This window comes from Gekko japonicus, unplaced genomic scaffold (assembly GCF_001447785.1).
Source record: "Gekko japonicus isolate JY-2015 unplaced genomic scaffold, Gekko_japonicus_V1.1 scaffold224, whole genome shotgun sequence".
NCBI classification, from domain to species: domain Eukaryota; kingdom Metazoa; phylum Chordata; class Lepidosauria; order Squamata; family Gekkonidae; genus Gekko; species Gekko japonicus.
Genome location: NW_015170894.1, coordinates 783838 through 804105, shown reverse-complemented (window position 1 = coordinate 804105; position 20268 = coordinate 783838). Strand labels below are relative to the sequence as shown.

The window sequence follows — 20268 nt, the reverse complement described above, 5'->3', positions numbered from 1 at the left end:
GACAGGTTTATTTTCTATGAAAACACCAAACCAATTTAGGCAGTTTAACCCTGGGTTTCTGCCAGGCATTTTGTTGTGGAGGCTGGTTGTATGAGGAAAATGGCAAGGCAGTTCAAACTGGGAACATCTTTATCTGAAGTAGGGATCTAAACTAGCAAATTATGGACGATAGCTACCTTCAAGCATCACCTGTAAGCACAGTAAGGGAACAATGTGTACAAAATCAGTTTGTGGCAGGGCCATTTATGTGTCTTCCTCCTTCCTCCTTCCCCCTCTCCCTTTTTTGGAATGAAGAATCCCCCGCTGGAGCTAATTCAGGACATACATCTTCAGGTTAGCCAGAGAAAGTTTACCCACCCCAAGGTGGGATTCTTAGCCAGAGTTTGATCCAGGTTGGAATCCTGGTGTGTGAAGGAAAGGCATCAGTGTACCTGCGTGCCTGTATCTGTACAGCACAGAGAACCAGAGTCAATTTTTAACCAGCATTCTCCATGGTGGAGAGGAGGGAAGCATATATGCCAGGAGTGAGGCTTCATGTACATCACAGTTTAATGGCAGTTAGAAGAGAAATCTGAATGCAGCTGAGGGGAGGGGCTGCGGCTCAGTAGTACAGCATCTGTTTGGCAAGCAGAAGGTCCCTACTGCCTGGTCCTTTTTCAACTGGCGATGCCGGGAATTGAACCTGGGACCTTCTGCTTGCCAAACAGATGGCAAGACCTCTACCTCTTAGTGAAGGGCAGGGTATAAATCTAATCCCTCTTCTCTTCTCTTCTTCTCTTCAGACAGAAATGATTTGGAATGTAAAAGATCAGCCCCTAAGATTAGCAGATAGCCCAAGGCCTCTAGATCAGCTGGGTCTGGTAAGAAGCACAAAGTACCTAATGGCCCCGGTCACACGGGCCGGAAAATGCGGGGGGGAAGTGTGGCTGTTTGCCCCGGAGCAAACTAACGTGCGGCCGCCGGATCCCACATCCCGCCGACATCCCATGGTTTGGGGGGAAAGGTAGTAATCACACGACGATCCTGCAGCGCGGCAAAGAAGTGGCGCAGTGCGATCTCACCAATGGCATGCGCGATTCTGCGAAGCAACGGAACTTTCGCTTTCCTCTTCGTGCGCATGCGCCGTTGGGTGCTTGTGCGCATCCTGTGGAGACTTGGGGGGGGGAACCTGTTTGTGACGGGACATGGGTGGGCGCCGGATGCCACGAAGTACCACCGGAAACGTGATCACCGCGGTTTCCGGAAACTAGCACCTCGGAGGTACTAGTTTTTAACTCTGCATCTTCGGTGGGAAGCCTCGGGTTCACCATGGGAGCTCTATGCTTCCCAGATGTTGCAGTGTGATCGTGCCCAGAAAATCCACCTATCATCTGTCTCAGTAGCGTGGCTAATGCTCCGTGTGACCGCAGCCAATGTTCTGCTTTTGCTGGGTCCATGGAGCAGCACTGCTTGCTTTTTGTAGCCAAAGTCACAGATCCAGCACCTTCCTGACAAGCTGATCCATGCTTTTGTGAACTCATGGTTGCATGAGTGTTACACAGTCTGTGCTAGGCTGGCCTGGAAGACCACCTGGAACCTGCATCTGGTTCAGAATGTGGCAGATTCAATATTGTCCAGGGCCATCCAATGGAAGCATATCTTGCCTGTCTTGAAACAGCTACATTGGCTGCCACTTTGTGTCCGAGCCCAATTCAAGGTGTTGGTTAGGACCTTTAAAACCCACTAGCTTTGGACCCCCATATCTAATGGATCATCTTTGATATGTCCCCATGTGCCAACTACATTCTGCAAGCTGTTCCCCCCCCACACTTAAAATAGCCTGCCTGGCATCAACCAGAACCCATGCTTTTTCTATTCTACTTCCTACTTGATGGGATGGGCTCTGTGTGGAGGTGAGAGGGGTGTCATCCTTAGAAACGTTCAGGAGTTACTGTTGGCCATTTTATTTTATAGGGTGTAGATTACAGGCATCTTTGGGAGGGGAATGTTATCTGAAGTTTTATTTTATGTTATAAATTGTGACATTCTAAATTGTTATTTGTAGGCTGCCTTGAGCTATGAAGAAAGGTGGGACTTAAATATATAATAAAATAAAGGAAATAAAAAACCAAGGTGAACAAATGCTGCATCTGACCAATGGATGGGCCAACCCTGATAACAATCTAGTAGAAGAAGAAGAGTTGGTTTTTATACCCCTGAAGGAGTCTCAAAGTGGCTTACAATCTCCTTCCCTTCCTCTCCCCACAACAGGCACCTTGTGGGGTACGTGGAGCTGAGAGAGCTCTGAGAGAACTGTGACTGGCCCAAGGTCACCAAACTGGCTTTTTATGTGGAGGAATGGGGAAACCCGGTTCTCCAGATTGGAGTCTGCCACTCTTGTTGGTCCAGGGACCTTTGATATGCACTGTCTTTGTCTTGTGGTTTTAGGGTTGCCAACCTCCAGGTAGTGGCTGGAGATCTCCCAGAATTACAACTGATCTCCAGATGACAGAGACCAGTTCCCATGGAGAAAATGGCCACTTTGGAAGGTAAACTCAATGACATTATTACACCCTGCTGAGGCCCCTCCCCTCCCCAAACCCCACCCTCCTCAGGCTCCACCTCCAAAATCTTCAGGAATTTCCTAACCCATACCTGGCAAACTTATGTGTCATCCTTTTACAGATTATATGGTGGGGAAAGTTTTCATTTGAGCGGCTATTTATTTATTTCACTTTTACCCCGCCCTCCCCGCCAGGCAGGCTCAGGACGGCTTCCACGAACTGACAAGCAGTATACATTCACAGTAAGTATAAAAATATGAAACATCATTTAAAACACAACCAGTCAATATAAAACATTCATTAGATGGCGATAAAACTAAAGTGCAATTTAGGGACACATTCGGCGGTACCGCCGCATTAGGTCGTATAGGATCGGAGTTCGCACAGGGCGCTGCTGGTAGAACGTCGCTCCTATCGAAACGCCTGCCTGAAAAGTTCTGTTTTCACGGCCCTGTGGAACTGTGACAAGTCCCGCAGGGCCCTGATCTCGGCAGGAAGCTCGTTCCAGGAGGCCGGAGCTGCAAACGAAAAAGCCCTCGTCCTGGTTACCATCAACCTGACTTCCTTAGGGCCAGGAAGGGCCAGGCGGTTTTGGGATCCTGATCCCAGTGCTCTCTGGGGAACATACGGGGAAAGCACCTTCTCTCACTTAACAGTTATTATCGGCATCTCTTCCCACTTGTCAATGACTGCAAATGAGGCAACACCTTATAGCATACCGGGGGGGGGGTGGGAGATATATTGGCATGTTGAACAAGCAAACCTCAGACATGCTATGGAAATAAAAGGGGCATCCATTTGGCAGAGGTGCAGCTGAGGTAGTTCTAACTCAAGAGATGGGTTTCCTTTGTAAAGCAGAGCTGGAGGCTGCTGATTAATTTGCAAAGGATCTTTGGCTTCTGTGGCCTGCGAGCTTTTCATAGGAGAGCTTCTCAACTCCTCCTTTGAAGAAACTGGCTTGGAGGACAATAGAAGCTCATTATCATGGATGTCAACAGGGCAGGCTTGGCAGGGTTTGATACTCGGTTTACACTGCAATTGGGAAGGAGTGACGAGGCCTTTCTAGCCTGCTATGAAATGGATTCATCAAAACTTCCAATGGGAAGATGATAACAATGAAGGAATGCAGGGAGCAGCACTAGGCAGATCTTTGCTTGGCCCAGAAATAATGCTAGGCATTGAAAACCTGCAGTGGGCAGCTAGATCCAGGTATGAATCCCCCAAATGCCATGGAAGCTTGGCGGGTGACCCTGAGCCAGTCACATACTCTCAGCCAAACCTGCCTCACAGGGTTGTTGGTGAGGATACCATGGAAGAGAGGTGAATGAGGAAAGTCACTTTTGGTCCCTGCTGGGGAGAAATAAGTGGCTCAGTGGTAGAGCATTTTGCTTGGCACACAGAAGACCTAGGTTCAACCTCCAGCATCTCCAGTTAAAAGAACTAGGCAGTAGGTGATGGGAAAGACTTCAGCCTGAGACCCTGGAGAGCCACTGCCAGTCTGATTAGGTAATGCTGCTTTGATGGACCCATGGTCTGATTCAGTATAATGTGGCTTCTTGTGTTCAGGTATTCATAAATACATAGAACCTGATCAACAGTCCCATGGAAACTGGGCCATGTAATAAAAGTCCTGTGCTTTAGAGACAATTCAAATGTTGGCCATTGCCCCTGAGACACCGGTGTGAGTTGGCTGAAAGAACTTTGTGGATCTGAGAGCTCTCGCACTCTCTCTTCCTGGAGTTGTGATGTGGAGTAAGACTCTGTCTTGTGCTTCTCCCTCCAACCTAGGGTTGTTAGCCTCCAGGTGGGGCCTGGAGATCTCCTGCTTTTACAACTGATCTCCAGCTGACAGAGATCAGCTCCCCGGGAGAAAATGGCTGCTTTGGATTCTATGGCATCGTACCATGCTGAAGCCCCTCCCCTCCCCAAACCCCACCCTCTCCTGGCTCCACCCCCAAAGTATTTTCCAACCCAGATCTGGCAACCCTTCTCCAGCCTCAAGGAGGGCTCTGGAGTTCTCTTGGAACTGCAGTTAAGCTCTGGACTACAGAGATTAGTAGAGGAAATGGCACCTCCAGAAGGCAAGCTCCATGGTAGTCTTGCTTAGTCCCTCCCACAACCGAACCCTGCCCTCTCTAGGCAGAGCCTCCAAATCTCCAGATATTTTCCAAGAGTAATCCTGAGTCTACTAGAAGGAGTTAAAGGAGTTGGGGTATTCCTTATGAGGCAAAAAAGGCGTAGTTTTCCCTGAGCAATTGGAGGGCCTGAAGCTGCTGGGAGAAGCACTCTCACTTCAGAAGCACTCCTTTCTATGAACTCATATATATTAATCTTTTAGGGATACTAGAAACTCCTGTGAAGAACAGAAGACATTCCAACGCAGAGTTCAGCTGGAAGTTGGTGCATCTTCAAGCGACTGGCTATAGACACAAGTCAGAAAGACTGAGACCCTGGTTTGCTCAGATGCAACAGGTCTGAATTGTTACATGTTGTATATTTGTATATTTGTTGTTGTATATTTATTTTGTTTATTTAATTTATTTATTTTTATTTAGGTTTTTAGGCCACCTTTCCTCGCAAGCAAGGCTCAGGAAGGGTTACAACAGGAGAGAACATACCATAAGTAATTAAAAGTTAAAACCAATAATAAATATATAAAACATACAGGTCCAATAATACATCAGCTTTGTTTGATCGATCCAAGATGGTGGGGAAAAAATCCAAATTTCACAGGACTGCTGGAGGGGGCTGCAGAGAATTGAGGGTATGAGAGTGACAAACTACATGCTGTACCATCACTATCCTCAACCAAATGCTTAATTATTGTCCCAAATATGTCTTTTGAAGTTGGTTTATTGTTATTTTCATAAATGCAGGTGTCACAAAGTGGGATCACACTGTCATAGATGTGAACTCTCTCAGTTCTATCATTAATATATATATTTTTATATTGCTCCTTGAATTAAATAGGTTATACAAGCAGGAGTTGGCAATGAACCCTCCAAAGGGAAACAACTCAGTGGTCCTTTCCACACTAGACTTTAAATCCTGGTTCAACCCTGTCCCCGAACTTACATTCTACGGTACACTTAAGTTCGCCCCTGTAATTATCTCGGGGTATTTTTACATTCAATACTACACATGAGTTCACCCCTGTAATTATCTTGGGGTATTTTTTGTTTCCACATTACATTGAGGTCACCCCAGTTTCATCCCACACTTGTCCCAGGATAAACAGATGTTGTTATAACCAGGGATAAATGTAAGGTATTGTGTCCCGAGTTGAACTCTGATAAAACCAGGGATGAGATCCAAGTGCGGAAAGGACCAGTCTTTGATATAAATTCACCAGCCATATAGTTGTGTACTGTAGTCTTTCTTTTTCATCTTAGTTGTGCTTTGGTCCCTTCCTGTTGTGGGTACCGATAAAGCTCAGGCATGGCCAAAGGTACTAACCCTGGGGCAAGAGTCCAAGGGCTCTTGACCCTTAGACTCTTAGCCGGTGGGCTCGCAGCCAGCACCTTTGGATGAGATATCTCTGAGAAATACTGAACCAGCCCAAGGCACAGTTTGTCATTTCCCCTTTTGTTTGTTTATTTATATATTTTTGGCTGTTGTGAGTTGGTTTGGATCCCTCCAGGGATAAAAGTGAGTTGCAAATATTTTATATATATGAGAGAGCCAGTTTGGTGTAGTGGTTAAGTGCACGGACTCTAATCTGGGAGAACCGGGTTTGATTCCCCGCTCCGCCACTTGTGCCTGCTGGATGACCTTGGGCAAGCCATAGTTCTGGCACAGCTGTTCTTGAAAAAAAGCAGTCTCTGTCAGAGCTCTCTCAGCCCCACCGACCTCACAAGGGTATCTGTTGTGGGGAGGGGAAGGGAAAGGAGTTTGTAAGCCACTCTGAGACTCCTTTGGGTAGTGAAGGGTGGGGTATAAATCCAATCTCCTCCTCCTCCTCTTCTTCTTCATACACACACACACTCACACACACACACACACACACACACACACAAGCTCATTATTTATTTATTTAATTTATTTTTCACATTTATACCCCGCCCTCCCCGATGGGCTCAGGGCGGTATTAGCATAACCATTAGCTTAACTTATTTGCATATGCTACGCCCCCTGACAACACCCACCACTCAGGCTCCACTGGACTGTTTTGGATTGCTAGCTATTGGGGGGGGGGGACAGGGACGTGCAGATCTGTCCTCACAATGGAGGGAGATCTAGTACTTGAATAAATCTTGGTCTTAAAGGTGCCACTGGACTGTTTTGGACCGGGGGGCCGGGGGGGCTCTGCAACTTACCTGGCTGCTTCTTGCTCTGACTGAAGGCTGCTGGGAGCAGGGGGTGGGGCTTGTTGTATGTGCCTGCCCCCTGGGAGTTCCGCTCCTGTGCGCTCCTGCAGGAAATGATCCCTGTCTATATATATAAAAATATTTATAGCCCACTTTTTTCATTGAGACTCAAGGCAGACTACAAAACATGAAAAACAATTGAACCAAAGAGCAAAGATGTCAGAGGTTCCTTGTACCCAACTTGGGTTCCCTGCTGCCACATAGCAGCTGAGGGGAATGGCTATTAGGAATAAGCATGGTGCCCTGTTTGGGGTGGGGAGGTGGGCAAGGATTGTTGGGGAGCCATCTGCCGCTGGTGGCATAAGGGGAGGCCTTCCTGAGCGCCTCTGCAGCAGCATGGGGCCTTGGTCCCTCACCTTCCCCAGACAGCCAATCAGACCTGGCTGGGGCTGCAACTGGTGGATCTCCAGGAAGGAGTCTTCCCTCTGGTCTGCCTGGCCTGGCCTGGCCTGGATAAAAGGAGGCCTTACCGTGCTGCTGGCTGCAGTTGGCCTTTGAGTTGGTTGTTGCCTGGATCTGCTCCCCTATGCTATGCCAAGGTTCTGGCAGCTGCAACCAATAAAGTTGTGGCCATTTCAACTCCCGCAAGGCGTCTGTTGTTTGTTCAGTGCCCATTTCTAGATATTCAACCTTGAGGCTGGTGGTACATTGGGTTCAAGGAACATAAACTATGTGTGGGTCAGAGTTCAACCTCAAGGCATCGCCTATTTTCTATGCAGAGATAATTAGCCCTAGACAGAAACCAGCTAACTATATTGCGAGGCTTTATGGGACTGAACCAAAGAACAAGCTACTGTTCAAAGTATTACTACAGAGGTAACATACACCTAAATGGTCCAGTCTCCCACCTTAGACAATTCCTGCCATGGTCAGCCAGCAAAGCAGAGCCCATTGAGGCTCAAAATGCCCCCATGGCGAGAGGAAGGGCTCCTGTCCCCCCCCCCCATTTTCTGTGCTGAAGCAGTCCTGAGAGTTATTTCCCTGGATTTTTTGCTGCTCCACAAGCACATGGAACCCAGACCCAACCCTTAAAAAAAGTGAATGTCTAGTTTGGCTCATAGGCAGGTTTTTGCTTGCGTTACTATTTTTGCTTGCCTTTTCCCTTCTTCGATGCACACGCTGGCTCTTGTGGAGTGCTGCAACAGAACTCAGAAAGTTACATTTCAATTAAAATTGCATGAAATGTATTTGCTTCTTTTAGCTGGGTTTGATATTTCAGTTAAGCATGCTCTGTGCTGTTTACTCGACAAGCATTTGTGGTATGTGTAAACTACATTTGTCCATTTATCTTGCCTTGACATTTAAGGAAGGGGGGAAAAAAACCCTGAAAAATCCTTCATGCCTGAACAAGTGATATGGTTTTGTTTTGAGTGGCAATGTCAGGGACTCCAGGTTCTTCAAGCATATTACAAGCCCTTTTCCCTCTCCAAATGATCAAGGGGCATTTCATCCATGTACAGAACATAAATGGAGGCTTACCCTGCTGTCTCCTTGGGGTCCCCAAATGTGTGTTTCATATATTATAATATTAACCCCTCCTTTTGCATCTCTTTCCCCTTCTGCAACTGTAATATTGTAGGCAGGGTTTGACCTTTTATGGCTTGATTAGCACACAGTGTTTGCGCTGTTCAGGGTGCTTCAGAAACTGTGGTCATGATAACTTGTGGTAGAAAGTGTCAAGTCTCAGCTGACATATGACAACCCTGTAGGGTTTTCAAGGCAAGGGGCAAACAGAGGTGGTTTGCCAATTGCCTGCCTCTGTGTAACAACCCTGGACTTCCACGGTGGTCTCCCATTCACGTACTAACCAGGACTGACGCTGCTTAGTTCCCAAGATCTGACAAGATCGGGCTAGCCTGGGCCACCCAGGTCAGGATATCGCAATAATTAAAAATCATAAAAAGAGAAGAAACTCATTAAAGAGGTGTGCAAGTTTAAAGCCTTTAAAGCCTTATATGGCCTGGGACCCACATATCTGAGGGACCACCTCTTCCCATCAGGGCTGCCAAGTGGGGGCGGGGAAACCCCCGCTTTGGAGGCCTGATTTCCGCCGTGGCGGAATCGGGCCCCGGGGGGAACTTCGCCCAGATCATCATGCTCCCAACGTGAGTGAAGTCGCACGTCACTTCCGTTGACGTGCTGGCGGGGCGCGCACGCTTCGCACGCACGCACATTTAGAGCGGGCTCCCGGAGACGTCGGAGCCTCCCCCGCCGGTGAGTTTGCCAGACTTGGCAACCCTACTTCCCATATATGCCCCAAAGAGCGTTACGCTCTATAGATCAACATCTCCTGGTGGTCCCTGGCCCGAGGGACGTCCGTCTTGCCTCAACCAGGGCCAGGGCCTTTTCTGCCCTGGCCCCTGCCTAGTGGGACATGCTCCCAGTTGAGATTAGGGCCCTGCGGGATCTTCTTCAATTCTGCAGGGCCTGTAAGACGGAGCTGTTCTGCCAGGCCTTCGGTTGAGGCAGTGGACGCCTCTGTATGGCCTCCCTGAGGTGGTTGTCACCCATCTACTTATCAACCCAAATAATATGCCAGGGAACCCGCAGCCAGCTGATTTGTTAGAAGTGTGACTGTGTTTTAATGTTTATTATAATTGTATTTTTATTGCATCAGTTATATGTTTTATGATGTTACCCGCCCTGAGCCCGCTCGCGGGATGGGCGGGCTATAAATACAAATAATAAATAATAATACGTTTTCTAAGTGTTCCCCAAACCCGCAAAACCTATGAGAAAAACACAGTGATCATAGAATGTGTTTGGGAAATGTATGATCCAAAAAGTCTATTTGACTAACTTCAAGTCTCCTGGGAAATATTACCTTAAGTCTTAGGAATGGATTTGGGATCTGTCATGATAAGGAGATTTGGAGCATGTTGCCAGCTTTTGTGCCCCCCCCTCTTTTTATTTTGTGCATGAATCAATCCCTTCTTTTCATGGTTTAATCATAGTGTAACTTGATGTGTGCATGAACAATAGCCCTGTTTAATGCACACCAGAATAGTCTCAGAACCAGATCCTGCAAATCCATTGCAAACACTTTTTTTGGACTCTGGTTTTGCAGGGAATCCTATAGTCAGAGTTAACCATGGTTTTATTTATTTATCCAAAACATTTATTAGCCACCTTTCTACCTTACAGGGACTCAAGGTGGCTCACAGTGTAAACAAAAGTACAATATAGTGCACAGATTACATAAACACACTAATTTCAAATCAATAACTTAAAATTGCCAGGAAAGCAGAAGAGCTCAAACTAGCCAAATGCCATCATGGATGAGACTGTCTTCGGCTGCTTCTTAGAGGCCAAGAGTGAGAGGGGGCCAGGCACACATCCCTGAGCAGGTTGTTCCATAATTGTTGGGCTGCCACTGAAAAGGTGGTACCAGGCAAGTTTCTTTGGTTGACAGGACAGTCAAGATGGCTTCTCCATGGGATCTTAGTTCTCAGGCAGGAACATATGAGAGAAGACAGTTCTCCAGACACTCTGGTCCCAAGACATGTCAGCCATGTAAATTGAAGCTGATACTAAATTTTACACTGTTAAAGCAAACCATGGATGGGAGGTCTAATTCATCCTTGAGAAAAGATGGTAGTCAACAGACAAGTCCTAGGGATTCTGCAAAGTTTGCTGCAAATGAATTTGTCAACTGGATTTATCATATTCTATTGGAGCAATTGTGGTGATCACATTTTAGGATTTGTTCTTTAGTGCGAACGCTCAATCTCATCATTGTGAGAGAGGAGGTCTCTGGGTGGTCTATAACCTGCAGCACAATCTGAGGGCTTCAGGTCTTGGTGTATAGGGGGATGGTCATAATCTTCACTTGGACCTAGTGGTCTCTGGACAGTAACAGTGCTGCCCAAGAGCTCCAATCTGGGATCCGTTTTGGACCAGATTTTTTATAACAGATGGCCTGGTGTCTGGATTGAGATTATTACCCAGCAGGAAAAACCCATGCATAATTCAGTAATCCACCAGCATTTCTAGTCTAGATAAATAAGGACCAAATTAGTTGAGACTCAGGAGATCCATGGTAAAGGTCTCCAAAGGTCTCTCTATGGAGAGGGTGTTTAACTGTTCCGTACGATGGATTTTTCTGATATAAAACCTTCCCAGCGCTTCTAATGGCTTCTCCCACCCTTCATCCAGCAATCTCAGTGCCATGCTCCTCCTCTGTTTATCTTTACAGCAACCTTGTGAGATAGGATAGGTAGAAAACACAGCTGTCCTAAGGTCACTCCATGAACTTCATGGCTTTCTACAAACTATACAAAACTGAACAATTCCATTGGGGTTTTGTGCACAGATAATAGGATTGTACTGTACAAAATGGTTTTACAAACCTGCTTGGATGAATGGTGGTCTATACCACTGGTATGATTTCTGTGCTGTTTAATGTATCATGTGAATATATGCCATGGTTCAGTTCTTTCTGGTGGTTCCAGACTTCTAAAATCCTAATGCACGGGTTATCAAATGTCCCAATTTGTTGACTGCACTGATTCACTATGTGTAATCCACCTTGAGTCCCTGTAAGAAAGGCAGAATATAAGTAATGTATGTAAAATAAATAATAAAATAAAGTAGGGATTTGAACATGGGTCTCTCTTGGTCCTACTCGCTGACATAAGAACCAATGCTCTATGCTGCCATTTTATTAGTAAAAACAAAATGTCCTAAATATATATGAAGCAAATCAGATCAAGAAAAGCTGTAGACGTGCGTGTAATAAAGCGTGTACGGTATGGAGGGGAGGTCTCTAAGATGGTGCCAAATGGGTGCAAATATTCTATGAAGAAAAAGCCTTCTCACACCCCCCCAACCTTATCCTCATTTGAGGATCCAGTTCTGCCATGTAATAATATTTTACCCGCCTAAGAAGATAGTCCAGGGTACTTTGATCTCATCAGATCTTGGAAGCTAAGGAGTGTTGGCCCTGGTTAGTATTTAGATGGGAGACCACCAAGGAATTCCAGGGCTGCGACACCGAGGCAGGCAGTGGAAAACTACCTCTGAACGTCTCTTGCCTTGAAAGCTCTCCAGGCTTGCCATAATCAGGCTGCGGCTTGACAGCAAAAAAGAAACACAACAACAAAAAGAAAGTCTGTTTTTCAATATAATACAAACATAAGATAATGCCAGAATGGAGCGCTTCAACTCTAGAATAGAACGTTAAAACACCCAGCGAGCCTGTTCCTTTGCACTCGCGAAGAAGCTACCCTGTGCCTGCTGTTCATTTCTTTTTTTTTTAATATTCTCCTTCCACCACTAAATGTGCAAAAAAATCCTTTTGGCAAACCGTATGGGCTTTTCCTCGTGTTAAAAGAAAGCGAGATGACTTTTTCCTACTTAGTTATAAATAACAGAAGGAGCAAACCCACAGATGCTGTGCAGTGTCAGTTCTGCTCAGAATTGTAAACGGACTCTGGCCAATGTATAAAAATGGACACGAGATTCTTCTCTCCCTCCCTCCAGGTCTCTGTAATCCCACCCCCCCATTCCGTCTCGTTCTGCCAGCCACAATGACATCTGCTGGTGGAGACAGGAAGCCATAAATCTGTAGGTCTCCTCTCAACCAAGCTTTGTTAATGCCTCTATTTATTTAAAACACACACACACAGAGAGGTTAGGGCGCCATCTCAGTAGTGCTGTACCTAGAGGCTCATCTTTGCATTTGTGTACTCTCCTGGGGTGGGGGTGGGGGGGCATCACTGATTTAATCTCATGTCGCGTATTGAAATCTGGAAAGTTACAAGGGCCCCCTGGATTATAACCAAATCCTTTGGAGGAAAAAAAAAAGATTAAAGCAAAGAAAAAGAACCCTCTCAAGTTACTGATCCCTGATTATGAGGAAAGCTTGCTCTCATGTTCCAGATCATGAGAAGAACCTTTTCGGTGAAAGGCAACTTGTTCAAGTAAAATTCATATACCCCTGCAAAACCAAATCACAGTGTTCATTTCCCTTTAACATATAAGGGCTATAGGTCCAGGTGGTAAGGGCTATAGTAGGTCCAGGTGGTAAACTGTGTTGGTCTGAAGCAGTAGAACAAATTTAGAGTCCAGTGGTACCTTTAAGACCAACAAAGGTTTGTTCAAGGTATGAGCTTTCATGTGCAAAGCACACGTTTTCAAATACATTGGAATGGAATATAAGGGCCATGTATGGTTGCCAGCCTCCAGGTGGGGTCTGGAGTTCTTCTGGAATTACAACTGATCTCCAGGCTATGGAGATCAGTTCTACTGGAGAAAATGGCAGCTTCCAAGGGTAGACTCTGTGTGCTGAGGTCTCTCCCCAAACTCCTCTCCCAGATCACCTGGGATTTCCCAGCCTGAAGTGGCAACCCTAGGCTACACGGTTTCCTTTCAAGGTCCCTCCAAGTTGACACTTAGAATGATCTCTCCTCATTACCTCCATATTGATCGATGTTTTAAGTGTCCAGCAGGTGATCTGAAATGCAGAGAAGGATGATAGTAGACCCACTAACCCTTCCTTGCCCTTCCTAATGGCTCCTCTGGAACCTTATTAAAATATACAAAGCTGCTTAATACCAAGACAATTAATTTATCCCTCTTGCTCAGTACTGTCTACTTGGATTGTTAGTGGCTCTTCAGGGTCTCAAAGAGGGATGTTCAAATGCACCTTTTCATTTCTAGTAGTCTTCATTTATTGTTGTTGTCATGAGCCTTTCCATGTTGCCCACTTTCACTGTTGGTATTCCTAATCTATTTGTTAATTTTACACCCTTTACATGGTATGTGCCATGGATATGCAAATGTAAGAAAAATAAAGCTAAACATGTAGGTATAGTGGGAGAAATTAAGGAGGAGGAAATGGAAGATGGCATGCAAACAAAGACTTGCAGGGTCAATCTGCACAAGGGAAAGATGGGATTTTTGAACTGAAACAGTGGGGCAGAGAAAGAATGCTAGCTACCTGGGATCCTTAACTAGAGATGCCAAGGAATGAATTTAAACTCTCAATTTTCCCACTGGCAGCAGGCAATCCCTAGGCCCTGACATAATTTGCCCTGCCCTGGATAATTTGAAGAGCAAGAGAAGAAATGGGAGGGGGGATGGAACCAAAGGTGGTACTCTAGGAATTTTCCCCAGTCTCTATGGTCTTTGCCATAGAGATTAATGGAAATTCCTAGAGTGCCACCTGGAAGCAACATCGCTTCCTTCCAAAACTCTGTTCTCCCCAGGGACCATCCCAAAAATCTTACAGCTTTTTCTAGCTTAGGGTTGGTAACCATAAATGAATCTTAGCTGGAAGGATCCTGAAACGCACATACTCTTCCACTGAGTGCTAGATCTTCCCATTGGTTTGTGAGTCATCCTGGCTAATGCAGTCCTTGCCTTAAGAGTGTTCAGACCTTCTTCTTACCACCAGACCATCAGCTCTTCCATTGTTTCTTAAACAGGACTGCATTGGGGACTTTCTTAGCTTTTTCATGAACAGATGAACTTGCCATAAGGTAGCAAAAAACTGAGATGCAAAAGACCAGCTACTCGGGTAGAAAGCCAGCATAGACACAGCCATAGGCTTTCAATTCCTTTGAAAGTCTTTTACATTTCTCATCAATAGGATTGTATTTGCTTGTATGCCCTCTCCCACACAGGTAGCTTTACTGGTTTAGGAGAAACGTGCTAAAAATATTTAAAAGGAATGTGTTTTTGTAACACTTAACAACTGATATACCTAATTTAGTTTAACTCCCCCACCTCTGCATAGCAGAGGAAACTTAGTTACATGATTAGTTATACTATGACAAAGCCCAAGAGTCTTGATTTTGATGGGCTCCAAATTTGCCTTGGATTGATAGTTTGGCTGCATAAGCCTATCAGAGGTGCCACTGAGGTCAGGTGGGGTTATTATCCCGGCTCAGTTTGATCCGGAGGGCAATGCTCTGCTTGGTAGCAATGCTTGGCTCAGGATCCTGAGAAGCAGAAAGAGCTATCAGGTATGTTCAGCGTAAACATTGCTGAGAGATGCTTCAAACATATTTTATGGGTATGCACAAAAAATGTGCAAATACCTGAAAAACTATATAACATATGTGTAATGCAAACACACACCTCCTGCCACATGTATCAGACACATGTGCTAGGAACTGGGATCAGTTTGTGAAACCATGGTATGGCAAATATCTATTCACTGCCAAAGAACCCGTGAAATGGCCCGGAGTAAATTCGGCAGGCTCCAAAACGTAAGTGTGCTTTTGAAGCCGGTTTGGAATTAGTGCCTTCCATTTTTTACACAATAAATTTTACAGTAATGGGTAGTGTGAACAAAGGTTTCAGGGCCACTCAGAGTCGGGAGAGAGGAAATTGCCTCTGGATTGTTATCATTGAGGTCTTGGAGTTCTAGTGGACGGCTCAAAGAAAATGCTGAATTAGTGTGGGGATGAAAAAGGCAAACTCCATGCCGGGGTTATTAGGAAAAAGACCAAAAATAAAATGGCCAGTATTATAATAGCCTTGTATAGATCCAGTGTGGGTAGTGGTTAGAGTGTCAGACAAGATCCAGGTTCAAATCCCCACTCTGCCATGGAAGCTTGACGGGTCTCTGGGTCTCTGGGACTCTGGGGCAAGTGATGCTCTGTCATCTTGGTGCTTGGGGGGGTCAACAGTGGGAGGGCTTCTAATGTCCTGGCCCCACTGGTGGACCTCCTGATGGCACTGGTATTTCTGGCCACTGTGTGATACAGAGTGTTGGACTGGATGGGCCTTTGGCCTGATCCAACATTGGCATCTCTTATGTTTGTTTGTTTGTTTGATTGATTTATATTCTACCCTCCCCGCCAAGTGTGGCCTACTTTGGAATAATACGTACAGGTCTTGTCACTGTCCCCCCCAAAAGATGCCAAAGGGCTGGACAAAAAAATGATCAAGGGGATGACGTACCTTTCCTGGGTGAAAGTATCTGGAACTTTTCAGTTTAGGAAAAAGAAAACAGTGGGGGGGATGGTACATGATAGAAGTTTATAGAATTATGTGGACAGATAACTTTTTCTCCCTTTCCCCATAACAGTACAACTCAGGAGCATCTAATAGATTCAGGATGGACAAAAGGAAATACTTGATGAGTAATTAAATCATGAAATTCTCTGCCAGACAATGTTATGAGGGCCACTCATGTGGATAGCTTTAAAAGGGGATTAGACAGATTTATGGATGAAAGGTCCATCAGTGATGACCGAAGGAAGCCTCCATGTCCAGAGGCAGTTAACCTCTGACCGCCAGTGCAAGCACACAACATCAGAGGAAGCCCTTGGCTTCTATGCTCTATTCGTTGGCCCTGCAGGGCAACTCATTGGCCACTGTGTGAAACAGGACACCGGACTAGATGGACCACTGGTAGATCCAGCAAGGCTCTTCTTATGTTTGTCTTGGGAATAAGCTTTCCATATAGTTTACCTTTACTCCACTTTCCGACTGGGTCCAGGCAGAGGTCATTTCGGGGGGGAACGCAGTTCCCCCAGGTGAGGTGCGGGGGGGCGGGGCACATGACGAAGCCCCGCCCCCTGCTTCCAGCCGCCCCGCTTCCGGCCCTCATTCAGCCAGGAGGAGGCAGGAGAAGAGGGAGGGTAAGTTGCTTCCTCCCCGCTTCTCCTCACCCCTGCCTGCCTGGGGCCAGGGAGGGCCTTGGCGGGGCTTCCTCGTACTCCCGCCGGCCTTGCAGGTCCACCGCCGGGCCCCTGATGTCAGGGGGTGTGGCATATGCTAATGAGTTATGCTAATGAGTTCCCCTAGCTCTTTTTCTACGAAATGACCCCTGGGTCCAGGTATTCTACCTCTTTCACTGAAACTTGATCTGCTATATAATGTGTTAATTCAATGGAGACAATCATACACAGCCAGGTAGATTTTAAGCTCTTAGTGCTCATAGGCTTGATACGTTCTACAGTATCCATACCTTGTTTCTAGTATGAAGTGTTATATGTGCATCAGGTCATCTTCAGGGCAAGGATTGGGTTCGCTATCATTACTCTCTGAGCTCTGCTATACAGAGATAAAGACCATGGAGGGCATCTCATTTTCCCATTGATAAAATATTTGGATTGTGCTGACTTGGATAGCCCAGGCTAGTCTGATCTCGTCAGCTTTCGGAAACTAAGCAAGTAAGCAGTGTCAGCCCTGATTAGTATTTGGATGGGAGACACCCACGGAAATCCAGGGTTGCTACACAGAGGCAGGCAATGGCAAACCATTTTTCCCCCTCTCTTGCCTTGAAAACTTACGGGGTTGCCATAAGTCAATTGCGACTTGATGGCAAAAAGAAAATAAAAATCTGGGAAATATTTATTTAATTAATTTATACCCCACCCTACCCCACAAGAGGGCTCAGGCTAGCTTACAACATAAAACCATCAGACAATAAAACAACACATGGCAGCGACAGAGGATGATGTCAGGCAAAGAATAGCAGGTACCCCAAGAGACTCCAGTGCCCATATCCATACAATACAAGATCTGTATTGGGGGGAAAGGAGTTCCGGCAACAACATTCCAGAAAAAAACAAGCAATAAAAGTTTTTTCCTGGCCTGCTCCCTTCAGCAGGGAAGTGATTGGCTCCATATTTGAATGCTTCTTTATGGGGGGAAAAACAGGAAATACTGAAAGGAAATTCTTGACAATACTAGCTTTGTACATCCAGGTAGCAGGTAATGTGTATGTGCCAGGATAGGGGGGACATGCAGGCTAAATTGAGCCGCAACTGCATGTTTATTGCAAGCATCGAAAGGGAAATCACCTGGAATAGCCCTCCTTCTCATTTTACAGATGAGCAAATGGGGTTGAGAGACCGCGACTTGCTCAAGGAAGCCAGTATATTAATAGCTGGAGCAAGGCTCAGAACCTTGGTCGCTCTGATCTCAGGCCATGTCCCCACCCCCCACCCCCGTTCTGCCCCGCACGGGTTCTTCTGCTTGTGACACCACACGGCTGCTTAGAATAACACTCTGTGGGTTCTGTGTCAGTGTAGCTGAATGTAAATAGCATCCAAACCGCTGGTCCTCCAGATGTTTTTAATATGTCTGTATCACTCTCACACAAGTGGGGCTGTAATGTTACTTCCTCCGTAGGGCCAAGTTCACGCAAGATGATTTCCTGTACGGAATATCACTTCCAGGCGAAGGAGCCATGTGTACACTCCGTGTACATGCGGGAAACACGTGTGTAGAGATTGAGCTTGGGGTGCATGGGGCAGGAAGCAGTGATGGGTGGCAGGTTCATGTTGGATATATGTGTGTCAAATTAGGAGTGTGTGTGTACACATTTCATGTGTATTTAATATGCCCAGAAGCAATAGGCACACAAGGGAAACAGGCTGTGCAAATTCCACCCTTTCTGATGCCCTCATTTCACCCTCTCTTCCCTTCGGTCCCTCCCCATCACCTTTCTAAAGCCTCCTTCTCCATTCCTGGGAGTTCCTTTCAAGGCGCACCGGTGCATAAGCCAGCTGCAGCCTTGATCTGACTATCGCCGCCAAACACCTGGGAGAAACAGAGAAGGAGGGAATAAAGGGAACTTCACACAGTTTGTTCCAGAGGCAACCCAACACCTCCTGTGCGCCTTTCTCCGCCGGCGAGAACTTGTCAGCAACCTATTTTCCCAAAGTGTGGGAAACAGAAAACTTTATCACGGACCATTCACCGGTGTGGGGGTGGGGGGTGCACGAATCAAAGAGGTGAGGAAAATCCTTCTCTCTCCCCCCCCCCCGAAATCCTTTTCACATATTCTCAATGGGGCAAAAACCATAGGTGTGTGGGAAGCAACCAAGGAACTCTGGACAGGCTCAGCCCCACTTTGCTGGATGCAGAGAGCACCGCTGCCAGGTTACAAAAACGAATTTGTGAATGTGATTTTACACATTTTGTGAATGCCCCCCCCCTCCAGTTCCTTCTGTTCCGGTTCAGTGATCAAAGGATGAGGCTAGCCAGGTAGGGATGACATGAAAGGACTGGTGGTGGTGGTGGTGGGGAGGAAAACAGACAGAAAGATGAGTATAAACAGGTTGGCACTCCAGGGAGGATTGCAGAAATAAGGTGGTCTTTTCCTCTCCTCTCCGCCTCCTACCCCCGCGTGCTTTCTCCCATCGCAGCGCCTGCGATCAGCGAAGCCCTGTCTCTTTAATAAACTGACTGCCTTCTGTCTGCTCGGAGTAAATTTCATCCTGTCATCAGGTCGCGGAGGAGGAGTTTGTTAATGTACAGTTTGCTCAGTGGATCGATGTTTGCTGGCATCGCCTCGCCCTGCCTGTGTGTGTGTGTGTGCGCGTGTGCTTGGGGGTGCGTGTGTGTATGTGTGTGTGCGTGCGTGCGTGTGAACACCAGATTTCCTTCCATCCAAAAGCTTCTCTGTCCTCTTCCATATCACTCACAACCTGGCATCTGACAGCAGCAAACCTGCAGTTTTTTTTTCTCTCCCCTCAGCAAACACACACACCAATCCGCCATACAGATCTACGCGAAGGAGGCGGCGAGGAGACAGGGGGGGAAATTAAAGACAAGGGGGGCAGGGAAGGGGGGGGGGAAACCCAAGGAAACAGCAAAAAGCCTACACCCGAGCTGCTCCCCCCCTTTAAAAACAAACTATTTCAAGATATATATTTTGTAAAAAAAATTTGATCCACTGAAAACATCCCCCCCTCCCAACTACCAGCACTGTGAAGGTTTCCTTTGCACGGGAGCTCCTTTTTGCATCAAAGCAAGTCTTGCAACAGTTCAAACAAAACAAGAGAGAGAGAGAAGCAACCCCCCCCCCTCCCCGACCGCCGATCTTTCAAAAAAAAAAAAATCCTGTAAAAATAAGAATCCGAACAGGTTGATCTCGTCACTGAAGTGCCAAAGGAGACAGAAGGGTGCTCGCTGCTGCTGCTGCCGCCGCCGCCGGGTTTGCTGGGGAGGGAAAAGCAGGCGAAGGGAGAAGGGGAGGAAAAAGAGAGAGAGACTTACAGAGAAGAGAGCGCGAGAGAGACAGAAAACAAGCCCCGCGAGCTTCCGAGGGCTCTCGGATCTGGGAAGAGAAGTCCGGTTGGAGAAAGTACAGCGATGCCAAGGAGGAAACAGCAGGCACCGAAGCGGGCAGCAGGTAAGAAGCCAACCCACTCTTCGACAGCCCTCGGCGTCTTTTTGAGACCTTTAAACCCTCCCCTCCTCCCCCACATTTTTTTTTTCTTTCAAATTCAGGTCACCCTTTTTTCTTGGACCGGCTTTTTATTTATTTGGGGAACACCCCCCCCCCCAATCGCTGTTGTTTCTCCCTTTCAGACACACGCGCCTGGAGTAGCTCGGATGGTGGTGTTCAGTGAGCTTCCCCCCCCCCCCCCCCTTTTTTTTTTTTTTTATGT

General features: G+C 46.6%; 1 protein-coding gene across 1 annotated transcript in view; it reads left to right on the top strand.

Annotated features, from left to right (window-relative positions):
• Positions 1-19911: 19911 nt before the first annotated feature.
• TSHZ2 (teashirt zinc finger homeobox 2) overlaps positions 19912-20268 on the top strand; it is a 305730-nt gene continuing 305373 nt past the window's right edge. Inside the window, exon 1 of the mRNA XM_015418488.1 lies at positions 19912-20009. Within this exon, the coding sequence (XP_015273974.1) occupies positions 19970-20009 (40 nt within the window). The 5' untranslated portion in view covers positions 19912-19969. The remainder of the gene's footprint in view (positions 20010-20268) is intronic.